The following is a 13,077-nucleotide window of genomic DNA, read 5'->3' on the forward strand; positions in this document are numbered from 1 at the left end:
ATTAACTCTGTACCATCCATTCACTATTTTGCTCTCTATCTCTCTCTCTCTGTATATATATTTAGTTCCATCCATCAGTTTCCCTACACTGCAAAAAAGCCAAAGCCTGTTACACACACTGCCACCAAACACCACACTTTTTTCCTTCATTTTGCCTACCCTAAATCACATCCCTTTTTTCTCTTCCCTTTTCTCAAGTGGCCAACCAGAAATACATTGCTGCTTGGTTTTTCTCTTCTAAAGAGAAATGGCTGAAAAAGATGATGGGGTTGGGTTGAGTTTGAGTTTGAGTTTGGGAGTGAATCAACAGTCTTTCAAGGTGAATCACATGCACCACCCTCAACAACAACAACAACTGCAGCATCAACCCCGACCTGTTCCCATAAATCACAACAAAACTCTCTTTGCTGATTTGTTTCAGTTACCAGGTACGAGGTTCTTCTTCTTTCAGTGTTTTCTGATATTTTGTTTCTATATTCTCCTTGCTTTTTCACCCAAAAATAGTATTTTTTTCACTTCACAAATTTTTTGTTAGTTTATCTCTTCACACATACAAACTCTCTTTCTTTTTCTGAAAAAAAAAAATCTTTTCTTCCTCTGACTTTTTAAAGTTGAAGCCTGGTTGCTGATAGTTATATCTAACTCATTCATTCAAAAAAAAAAAAAACTTAGTTCAGATCCAGGTTTTCTTTGCACAAGGTTTGTAGAAACGTTTTTGCAACCCCGATTTTGGCGGTAGCGTTTTTGGTGCCTTTGACTGAGATTATCTTTGCGTACTGAATATTTTTAATCAGTTGTATTATTACAAAGCTTTTAATAAGGTTTGAAAAAATTATTGTATTTGATTTATTATTTATAAGAAGAATAAAATAAAAGAAAATGAAACATTCGTGCAATGTTTATAATTTTTCTTTTTTTTTTCAGCAACATTTTATTTTCATTTCTACTTTCTATTTCTATTCTATTTTATTTCTGATGTTTCCAAATACAGATACTGTTATTTACAGAAATACCCTCTGCCGTGTCCTTTAATTACAAAAACTGCCATTCCTTAATAAACCTATTTGAAACTCTTGCATGTACAGATCGGAGCTCCGATGTGATACGAGGAGTCGACGTGAAATCGACGGTGGAATGTGAGGAAGATAACGGCATTTCGTCACCGAACAGCGCCGTGTCAAGCGTCAGCGGCGGCAAGCGGAGCGAGAGGGACGACGATAATGCTGCGTTGGTGGCCTCTGGAGAGAGGACGTCGTGCTCGCGGGGGAGCGATGACGATGATGGTGGCGGCGGAGACTGCGAAGGCGGGAGGAAGAAACTGAGGCTCACCAAAGAACAGTCCATGGTGTTGGAAGAAACGTTCAAGGAGCATAACACACTGAATCCGGTTAGTTAGTGGCATTTGTGTAAATTCCTTGTGAATACCGATATTTTTTGAAATTTATTCTATTTATTATTATTAGAATTTATCTCAAAAGTTGTTATTACTAAATGAAATTTATTATTCATATTATTAGAATAATGATAATGATAATTATTTTGTTTTGAATTTTAGAAACGAAAACAAGCCTTGGCAGAGGAGTTGAATCTGAAACCAAGACAAGTAGAAGTGTGGTTTCAGAACAGAAGGGCAAGGTAAGATGTCTACAATAATTAATTAATATCTAAATTTAATTATTTTTTTTTACTTTATATAGCCTTTTATTTTTCTTATTTTTTAATTTTTATTTTGGGTTGTTTGATATAACGTTCAAAGCGGTGCCTGAGTCGCCACATGTTTTATGATGTGTTGAAGCCTAACTGAAGTGCATATTAAACATAAAATAAGAAAATTATAATGTGGGTGCTATTTTCAATAAATATTAAAAAACTGTCGTATTATTGAATGGTTTAAAATGACATTACGCATGTCATCTAATTGTTGTTAGCTTGGTTATAATTTTTTTTAAGTATTTTATTTATTGAAGGGACAAATATAGATAATATTAATTCTTGAAAGAGATGTTCATGTGGGATGGTTTCGTTGTTCCTCGTCCATGTTAATTATTAATCTAACTGTTTAAAATGCATTCAAAGCAACTTTAGCATAACGTCAAAACAAATAATGGGTTTGACTACCCTCCTTTGACAATGATCAACGACACAATTATGTTGACACAGATCCAAAATTATAGTAATTAAAACAATTGTGTCAAATATCAAAGACATGGATAATAAATACAAAGGGCCACTCAAATATAGTATGTAGTTGTGAATTTGAATATCCATGTTTGGTTGGTTGGTTGTTTTGCTTTTGTGGTGTGATCATGTTCTTCTATGTTTGGTGTGGGATATCGTTTGTTTCAAAAGAACATGTGAACTATAATGTAACGATCTTAGTTGAATTGAAACAGAACCAAGTTGAAGCAAACCGAAGTGGATTGTGAATACTTGAAGAGATGTTGTGAGAATTTAACTGAAGACAATAGAAGGTTGCAGAAGGAGGTCCAAGAGCTTAGGGCATTGAAATCATCCCCACAAATGTACATGCACATGAACCCTCCCACCACTCTCACAATGTGCCCCTCTTGTGAGCGTGGCCACTCGTCTTCAACGTCTTCTCCTGCCACCGTCCACCCGGTGGTGCCGCCGACTTCTCGCAAACTGTTTGGGGCAAACATCCGGCGGCCGGTGGCCGTCAACACTTGGCCGTTTGATGGCTCAATTCCTCGACCATAATTGGCCGTGGGCAATGTGATGTTTACATTGATGTCTAGACATTTTTAGTTACTAGACATGTGGAATGTGAAGAAAAGAACCAATTTTCAATGGAAACACTAATTTGTGGTTTTTTTGGACTGAGGGATATATGAGTTTGGACTTGGTGTTAACTCTTGACGTTCTATTTTGTGTATGGCATACGTTGTAGTCAACTTGAAGGTTTGTGTAGGGTAGATACGTTAACAGAGTGGGGTAAGATTTCATATGCCAAATAGTAGAAGCATTTATTAGTTTAGACTTTAAAAAGAAGAGAAAGAGAATCCGAATCCGTGAAGTTCTCATCAAATTGGGATGCCACTTCCTAGGGAAAAGGAGATATGGTGGAAAGAGGGTTAAACGTGAAGGAATGATAGTGATTTCTCATTTTAGAGATTTTTTGTCACACCACATGGTACAACAAATGTAAATAAAATATTAGATTTTCCCTTTACATTCCATCAAGGAATAACTATTTTTCACCTTTTAGAAACTAATTTTATTTGCCTTTTTTTTTCTAATTGAGGGATTTTCTTGAAGGAGTGAAAAATCACGTAAAAGTGGGATTTAATGCTATTTTGTTGATCTCTCTTTCCCAACCCTTTTTTAAGTTTTTTTTTTCCTGTAATCATTTCATGTAATATGTTTTATTTTATATATTAAATATTAAATTTCATGGGGCAAATACTATTTGTGAAAGGGGTTTGAGAGAAACCCAAATTGAACGAAATTGATTGCGGGTTGCCAATTGAAAACTACAAGACATGATGGAACTAGAATATAAACTCTCATGAACACCAATTAACCACGCATAGTGGTCGGAAGGACAAATTTTTTGCACCTAGTTTTTTTTTATATTTATTTGAATAAATTGATTTTTGTTTATATAGTAAATAAATTACTCAACTAGTTCATAAGTCTTAAGAATCTTTTTTAATTAATTTTTCCATCTAATAAAATAATTGAAATTTCAATAGAAATTAAAATTAAACCCACATGTTAATTGGAAATTATTTTGTTTAACGTGAGAATGCAAAGAAGTGTGTGTCTACGCACTTATATCAATGGTTATATCACGTGATTTAGAAAGTTTAAAGTTGTAAAAGGAAGGAAGAAAAAGTACATTAAAAACTAAGCTGTCCCAATACTTTGCTGTTTTAGATCATTGGTTACACGAGGAGTTTGGTTTGGTTTGGTTTGCCTTTTACACAGTAGATGAAGTGCAGACGCTCAGCATAGGTCAAGAGTTTACTGTATCATGAGCTATAAAGAGAGAGAAGAAAGTGTGAAAAAGAAAAAAAAAGATAGATAATTTTTATATTGTTTAATAAAAAAATGTTTTATTTCTTATTTGATCATATAATAAATGAAAAAAGGGAAGAAGAGTGCTTGAAATCAAGTAAATAATATTAAATAAATAAATGTACAAAAATAAAATTAGTTTTATATTTTTTTATGTAAATATTTTTGTACAAAAAACGATAGACCAATTTATTTTTTTCATGGTTCATTTTTTCTTATTACCATGTTACAAATTATTTTTCTTTCTTTATTTTCTTTAAATTATATTTTCTTTTATCGTAATCATGATAATTTCGTAAATGTTTTATTTGAAGTGATCGACCGATTAGATAAAAGATCAAAGAAAATAAAAAAGATGGTTCCTTTCCTCCTTTTCTGAAGTGTAAAATGGAAGTAATTACGAAGAAGTATTATTAGGTAGATGATGTAACGTAATGAAATATGATAGATACAAAATAATAAAAGTATAGCAATGATAGACTTTGTATGTTCTATGCAATACTCAAACATTTTCTTATAACAAATAAATAATATTTATATTTAAGCAAACAAGGATGTAAGAAAATTAGTGACAAATATAATATATAAAGTAGGCAAAACAAAAAGAATGATAGAGAAATATCTTATAACAGAATCCCAAAAATCATGATCCTTAAGTCCACGAGGGTAACAGTGTTTCATGAAGTATGGAAAGGGAACATAAAGAACAGCTCAAGGTAAATATTAAATCTTGACAAAAAAAACCTTTAAACTCTCTCCTATATTCACTTCAATACCAGACTACTTATAAATAGTAGCACTATAAGATCATATTATAGTCAATCATGTGCGCGAGATTTATGTTGCTTGAAATGATGTTCAACAATAATTACCACTTCAGTAAATTAAGGCAATTTGACTTTTTATTATATTTTATTTTAAAAATATTTTTAAAAGTTTAAGCTAAAGAAAATATCTACACAAATATGATTAACATATTTGTTTGTCATTTAACATCTTAAATTAGAAGCAGATTTCAAATAATAGGAACACATTAATTAAATGACACATTTCTTCTTTCAGTTTATAACTCACAAATTTGAGTTTTGCTATGATGTTTTTTAATTGAACAATATTTCATAAGGATTTAAAAGAAAATGTATATGAATTGGGAATTTGGTCGTCAACCTCACTGTTGAAGCATTTACATTTGAGAGAGTTCTGTGATCCGTGAGTTCCAAGGTTGAATGTTGTGACAGAGTTCTTCTTTGATGAGATTTTGGATGTGCATGCCATTATCATTTTGTTTGCCACAGTTTCTGGCTGTCATGTGTGTTCTCATCAGCTCATCACCTTAAAATCAGTGCTGCAACAGTCCTTGACCTAGTTATCAATTATTGTGACTGTGTCTGCAGTGGAATTGATGACTTTAAATGCCTTTTAGTTACTGTTTGTTATCAAAATTGATGTATAGTTATCCTATAGCTTGCTTATTCATGAGATAATATGACTAGTAGATCATATCAATGGTTTTGTTGATGATGAAACTGGATTCCTTGCACTTCATTTTGAACTGAACCAGTGCTGCAGGGAATATGCTAGACTGGTAATCAAATAGTGTTGATATTCAAGCTCAGGAATGAAGATATTTTCTCGTGGTTGTGATCCTAGCTGAGTAGTAGTGGTTACTACAAGTAGAATAGGCCTATTAATTTTACTTGTGTGTGGTTGACCAATGTAATTTGCAAATGTAAGGTACTCCAAATAATAAGAAAAATGTATTGAAGTGTTGAATTACTAATTTAAAATAAATAAAAAACTTATATTCATACAACTAGAAGTATATTATGATTATTTGTTTGTTTCTGAAGTTGGACTCTGCAAGTAGAAGGGATAAAATGAATTTGTTAGATGATTGAGGTTTAGGTTACGTAATTTGTGAGGAAGTGCAGAGAAACGTATACTGATACGGTGAAAAACATTGAGACTTCTTGTTGTATATGTATTTATCTGTCTTTGCTTTTAACCTTGCACATCATGTGTCTCTCACAATGTCATAGTTTCATGCACAACAAACACTATATTGGCATTGCAGTACACTGGTTAATAACATTGGACTAACTCTATCACACAACTATCATATGGGTTTTTTTGAGAGAAGTTTATTAGAATATATAACACTGATTGAATTTCAGTCCAACTTTTTTGAGAGAAGTTTATTAGAATATATAACAATGATTGAATTTGAGTCCAACTTGTTGTAGAAATTGTTGATAAAATTGCGAACAACATTTATTGAGATGTATTATTTTACTGTTTTTAAAAACTTATCCATGGTGTATTGTAGAAGTCTTCATGATACAACATGAATTTCTCATAAATTTTTGCATAACTAGCAAGGAATACTAAAAAAATGTAAAAAATAAACCCAAGATATTTTTAGAAAAGAAAATGAGAAAGGATCAAACTAAGAGGAAGAAGAATGAGAGAAAATGTTGTGTTTTGGATCGTAAGAAATACTCTATTTATAGAATTTGAGGTAACTCTTAGGTGAGAAACTTGGTCAAAAACCTTTGCCACAATAATTAGAGATGTCATTTGAGCTCTTAGTCCATGAATTGACACTCATCCCTTCTAAAATCAAACCCAATTTTTCTAGCTTACATAATAGGATATTTTTTAAAAGTCTCATCTCCAAAAGTCTCACATAAAGTGGGTTGGGGCACTGTTAGATGAAACTAACCTCCTAAACTAAATAATTAATTCATTTTTAATGCATTTTTAATTATTTCTTTTATTTGCTTTGCAAGTTTAATAACTTTCAAATTTTACATGATATTTTACTAATATCTTTTTTAATTAAATATATATATATATATATATATATATATATATATATATAAATATTGATTTTATAAAAAGACTATTCAAAATAATTTTTTAATTGTAGTTATATTTTAAATATATAATTTTATTATTTTGAAAAGTTAAAAATATAATATATATTGAGTTTGTTTAAGTTTAAATAAAGTAATTTTTTACTAATATAATTTTTCTTTCTATATAAATATATAAATGTGGGCGTTATAAAATGCTATTTAAAATGATTATTTAATTGTAATCAGATATATAATTTAATTATTTTGAAAAATTTTAAATATAATATATGTTGAGTTTGTTTAAGATTAAAAATAAAGTAATTTTTCACTAATATCTTTTTCTTAAAATATAAATATATAAATATTAATTTTAAAAAAAATTATTCAAAATAATTTTTCAACTAAAATAATATTTTAAATATATAATTTGTTGTTTTGAAAAGTTAAAAATATAATATATTGAGTTTATTTAAGCTTAAAAAAAAGATAATTTAAAAAGAAAAAAATGTTTAAAAGTTATTTTTTATAAGTCTAGAAATTACTTATATTTGAAAACAATTGTAAAAACACATTTTAATTCTTTCTTGTTTTTGAGAGTTTTTATAAATTTATTTTGATAAACTATTTAAAAAACATTATACATAAATTAAAATTTTAACTTATATTTAGTTTTAACATCTAAAGTATAATATGTGCATTTTAATTTAAAAGGAAATGTTTTTTCTCAAAAAAATCAATCATAAAATAAGTTATTATTATTATAAAACAATATTAATATAACATAAACATTTTCATACATTAAAATTGAATAAAAATATACACAATTTTATAAAATTAAAAAAAAATTATATGTTAACAATCATAAAAAAGTTATAAAAAAAAGTAAGAGAATTGAGTAAGATGTATTGTATATGTCACAAAATATTATCTTTATTTTATATTTATCTTTAGTTAGTTTGTTATTATTTGTATTTTGGGTTTAGCTCATATTTCTTTTATTATAAATAGAAGACCTATGAGTATATTTAACACAAGGAAGATTAATCCCATATATAATTTTTATTATATTCAATATGGTATCAGAGCCTAAGGTTCTTTTGAAGAAAAAGCTTCTACTATCTCTGCCACTCCATCCGCCACTGTCGACGGTGGCGCTATTTACTACCGCCGGCGCCGTGGTCTATCGCTGCCACTATCGGAGTTTAAGTTTCGATCGACGATCATATGATTTTGATCGTCTCAGTCAGGCAACCACCACGTCATTAACGACGCCCTCATCGGAGCTCCTACGTGCTCTCAACACCTTTTAAAGTTGTGAATATGCTCATTTTTCCGTCATGTATGGTAGCATGTCTCACAGCGATTTAGAGCGTCGATGTCGCTCTTTTTCCTCTTTCAGGTTCATCATGCGTTGTCGCATGTCTCGTCTCCTCTCAAGCAGATATTCAGAGCATCGAGGTTGCTCTTGTGCCTTGTTTGGATAATCTTGGATATTTTAACGTTTCTCTCTCTTGTTCATCCATGGCTTCTTCCGTTGGTGTCTCTTCTGACCTCCTTTGTTTATTTGAGTATTTCTTAAAAAATATAGTTTATTTGGGAAAAAAATTTCCCAAACTAGCAGTGAGGGTTTTCTTTTCTCTTTTCAAACTACTACCTCATCCATTGCGCAACCATTGCCCTCTCTTTCAGTCACCATCCATGGCGGCGCCAATGGAGGAAGACGGTTTGAATTATGAGTTTGCATGGGGTAGGAAGCGAGGCATGGGTGGGAAGAAGAAGGACGTGCGGTTCTACGAGTTCTTCACCTTTGATGGTGTGCAGTATGTTCTCAACGATACCATTTATCTCCAAAACGAAAGCTGCGACATGCCTCACATAGGAAAACTAATCAAGGTTTGGGAGAATCATGACAAGTTGAGGAAAGTCAAGGTGCAGTGGTTCTTTCGCTCCCGCGAGATTTAGAAGTTCTTGGAAGGGATCCAAACCAAGGAGAACAAGTTGTTTTTGGCATGCGATGATGGCAAGGGCTTCGCCAATGTTAATCCTCTCGAAGCTATAGTTGGAAAATGCAATGTCATTTGCATTTCTAAGAATATTGGAAATTCGCAACCAAAGGATGATTTTGTGTTCTACCGTTTCTTTGATGTTGGACAACGCAAAGTAGTGGACCAGATAGATGACAAGATTGTTGGAACTGAAGTAATAAATATTTCCACCAAATGAGATAATCGACGCTTGTTGGAGATGTGGAACTCGGTCTTGACAAGACAGAAAGCATTGAAGTTGATATCTCGGATAAATTAATTAGTGAGCCTGGTTATTCAACATGGTTTTAATGTTTCTCTCTCTTATTCATCCATGGCTTCTTCCGTTGGTGTCTCTTCTAACCTCCATTTTTTGTCACCATTGCGTTTGACTCGTCCATATATATATTTTTTCTTATGGAAAATATGCTTTTTGTTAGTTTATAGCCGTGGTGGCTCTCTAACAATTATCTCTTTATCCAGTGGTGGCATTCCTCAACGACGATTTGCAAGAAGAGATTTACATAGAGAAACCTCCAAAATTTGTTGCTTAGGAGGAGTCTTTTGGGTTGGTATTTCGTCTTCTATATCGTCTTGCAAATCATTAGCAATTTGGTGTCATTCGAGTGCGGAAGTATATATTTTCACTAAGTCTTTATGGATTATATTAGTAACAAACTTGGTACATACGATTTGTATGCACCGGCTTGAGGGGGAGTGTTAGATATATTATCTTTATTTTATATTCATCTTTTATCTTTATCTTTTATCTCTAGTTAGTTTGTTATTATTTGTATTTTGGGCTTAACCCATATTTTTTCTATTATAAATAGAGGATCCTATGTGTATATTTATCACAAGAGAGATTAATCCCATATATAGTTTTTCACTATATTCAACATCTTTTGGGTTGGTATTTTGTCCTCTATGTCATTTTTCAAATCATTAGCAATTTGGTGTCATTAGAGTGTAGAAGTAGATATTTTCACTAAGTTTTTATGGATTATATTAGTAACAAGCTTGGTACATACGATTTGTATGCACCAGCTTGAGGGAGAGTATTGGATATATTATCTTTATTTTTTATCTTTATCTTTTATCTTTAGATAGTTTGTTATTATTTGTATTTTGGGCTTAGCCCATATTTTTTCTATTATAAATAGAGGACCTTATGTGTATATTTAACACAAGGAAGATTAATCCCATATATAATTTTTCATTATATTCAACATGGTATCTAGAGCCTGGTTCTTTTGAGGAAGCATTTTCTGGTGTCTTTGCCACCACCTTTGCCGCTGTCGGCGGTGACATCATCAATTGTCGTCGGTGGCGTCATCGTCTACTGTTACCACTATCGGAGTTCAAGTTTCGATCGACGATCACATGATTTTGATTGTCTCGGTCAGGCGACCACCATGCCATTATCGATGCCTTCATCGGAGCTCTTACACGCTCTTAGCACCTTTTAAAGTTGTGGATCTCCTCCTTTTTCGTCGTGCATGGTAGCATGTCTAGTAGTAATTTAGAGCGTTGAGGTCGCTCGTTTTCCGTTTTCAGGTTTATCGTGTGTTGTCACACGTCTCGTCTCCTCTAGGGCAGCTATTCAGAGCATCAAAGTTGCTCTTTTTCCTTTTTCAGGTGCCTTGATTAAAGAATATTTGATTTTTAAGATTATCTCTCCTATTCATCCATGGCTTCTTCCGCTGCTATCTCTTCTTACCTCTCTTTTCTCACCATTGCGTTTGACCCGTCCATATATGCTTTGTTTTCCCATGGAAAAGATGGTTGTTGTTAGTTTTTCTATAGTCATGGTGACTCTCCAACAATTACCTCTTTATCCACTGGTGACATTCCTCAAGGGTTATTTACAAGAAGAGATTTACATGGAGCAACCTCCCAGATTTGTTGCTCAGGGGAAGTCTTTTGGGTTGGTATTTCGTGTTTTATGTCGTCTTGCAAATCATTAGCAATTTGGTGTCACTCAAGTGAAGTAGATATTTTCACTAAGTCTTTATGGATTATATTAGTAACAAGCTTGGTACATACGATTTGTATGCACCAGCTTGAGGATGAGTGTTAGATACATTATCTTTATTTTATATTTATCTTTTATCTTTAGTTAATTTGTTATTATTTGTATTTTAGGCTTATCCCATATTTCTTCTATTATAAATAGAATACCCTATGTATATATTTAACACAAGGGAGATTAATCCCATATATAATTTTCATTATATTCAATAGTATCATGCACACGACTTTCTGGTTCAGCTCTGTTGATGCTTTTGTTCAAGTTGGAGCCGACTTTTACATGCAGGTGGAGTAGCCACTTGGTTGAGCTCAAGACTGTCGTCTTTGATTTTGGGATACTTGGTGTTATCTTTTAGGTTATGATTGTTTTGATTGAATCTACTGTTTAAGATAATTTGCGATGAAGGAATTACAAAATTCATTGTTTTTGTTTTCAAAGATCTAAAAGCGAGTGATAAAGAGGATTTGAGGTATTGCAGGAAAAGTGAATCCTCATATGGTAGGCCATATTTGCGATGATTGCGAGAAAAATTACTAAATACCCCTTATATTTAACCCAATTTACTTCACAAATATTGTTGTATTAGTTCGTGTAACCGATTCCAATCAAGTAGGAACCGGTGCCAACATATTGGTTTTTCCATGGGTTTACTGCTATTGCCAAGTTCACGTGAAGGCTACTTTTTCTTTTTCATTTGCTTTCGCCATGTAGAGCTCAAAGAGATTATTGAAGCAAGGACAATATTCCTAAGGCTACAGTAACACAATGCACCATTTCAAATTTTTTTTACTCCTTTGACTCTCCTTCATAGAACCACATAATTAACTAGTGGTTGTTAAAATTAGTGGCTTATAATAAGTGTCATTGGTGAGATATAACCATTGTTGCACTTATTAATATCATCGTTCTCTAAGTGATAGCTCAAATTTAATGTTGTTGTTTGACATGTTTTAAATTAATGTTGTCCTTTCACAGGCTATTGAATTGTGTTACCCTCTTTGAATGAACTAAAGGCTTAAGATGCGTTTTGTAAATAGAATCATTCAACCAAGTTCATTCATTCAAATACACTTAGTACTAAAAACACTCATTTCAAGCATAAAAATCAACATACATTAAACTCACATACTAAGTATTAGTTCATACTTCATAACTCAGATTAAAAGAAAACACTAATTTCCCTTATTTGGTTAGGAAACTATAACAACTCTGTATGACTTACTACCCTTATCTCAACTTAAGAAACTATACAAAAGCTTACAAATCACAAAACAATGGTTAAAGTGAGTCCTTAGGACCACTGCTCAACAAGAAACTAGAAAAAGAAAGAGAACAACACATGCGAGAAAACTTTTATGCATGCATCTTAAACTATGAATTTAAGAAAAATGAGTAGAAACTTACTTGTTTTATCAAGAAAACTAATATGTAAACTAATCTTAGATAGAAGGAAGAGAGAACTCAGAGAAAAAGTTCTAGAAAGATGATAAATATTTTAAATAATAAACGTGTTTATGAAATTTTATTTATATTATTGAATTATTTTAACATTAAAATATTTGGTCTCATTGTTTTAAAACACTTATCCACCATAATACTATATTTTTTAGGTTGTTACACATTCTGCTTATTTTCCTTCAACGTTAATCTCAAGGTGAACTCAAATAAAACAAAAAAAATAATGTAAAAAAGAGAAGACTTTAATAAACATGGTGTATGGTGTATCTTGTTAAAATTTTGTTCAACAAAACCTAATTTAGGAAAAAGAATACACATCTCCTCTTACAATCAACTATACTACATCTTTAGATAGCTAGCGTTTTAAGTATTTGGGATCGTCTTTCCACCGAACTCTTCCAAATTATATATTCAATTGTAGAGAGAATCAATTATTCAATAAGAATCATTCCAATTAATTATTTTTTTAATTATCTACGTAAAAAGTTAATTATTTTTTAATTAAGCTATTCCAAGATATAAAAATCTTAACTAGCTCTGCTTACTTCTTAATACTTATTTACTAAAGTTTAAACTTTTAACTCCTTTATTTAAAAAAAATGAAGAAGATAATTTATACATAAAACACTAAAATTAATATTTTAATTATCCTCTCACACTCTCTAGC

General features: G+C 31.5%; 1 protein-coding gene across 1 annotated transcript; it reads left to right on the plus strand.

Moving 5' to 3' along the window:
• Positions 1-3,186, plus strand: LOC108328098 (homeobox-leucine zipper protein HAT3). The gene is made up of 4 exons (XM_017561892.2): positions 1-428; positions 1,086-1,387; positions 1,556-1,635; positions 2,394-3,186. The coding sequence occupies exons 1-4, from the start codon at positions 248-250 to the stop codon at positions 2,716-2,718; spliced, it is 888 nt and encodes a 295-aa protein (XP_017417381.1). The 5' UTR covers positions 1-247; the 3' UTR covers positions 2,719-3,186.
• Positions 3,187-13,077: the final 9,891 nt, after the last annotated feature.

The sequence above is a fragment of the Vigna angularis genome, chromosome 2, assembly GCF_016808095.1.
Source record: "Vigna angularis cultivar LongXiaoDou No.4 chromosome 2, ASM1680809v1, whole genome shotgun sequence".
NCBI classification, from domain to species: Eukaryota; Viridiplantae; Streptophyta; class Magnoliopsida; order Fabales; family Fabaceae; genus Vigna; species Vigna angularis.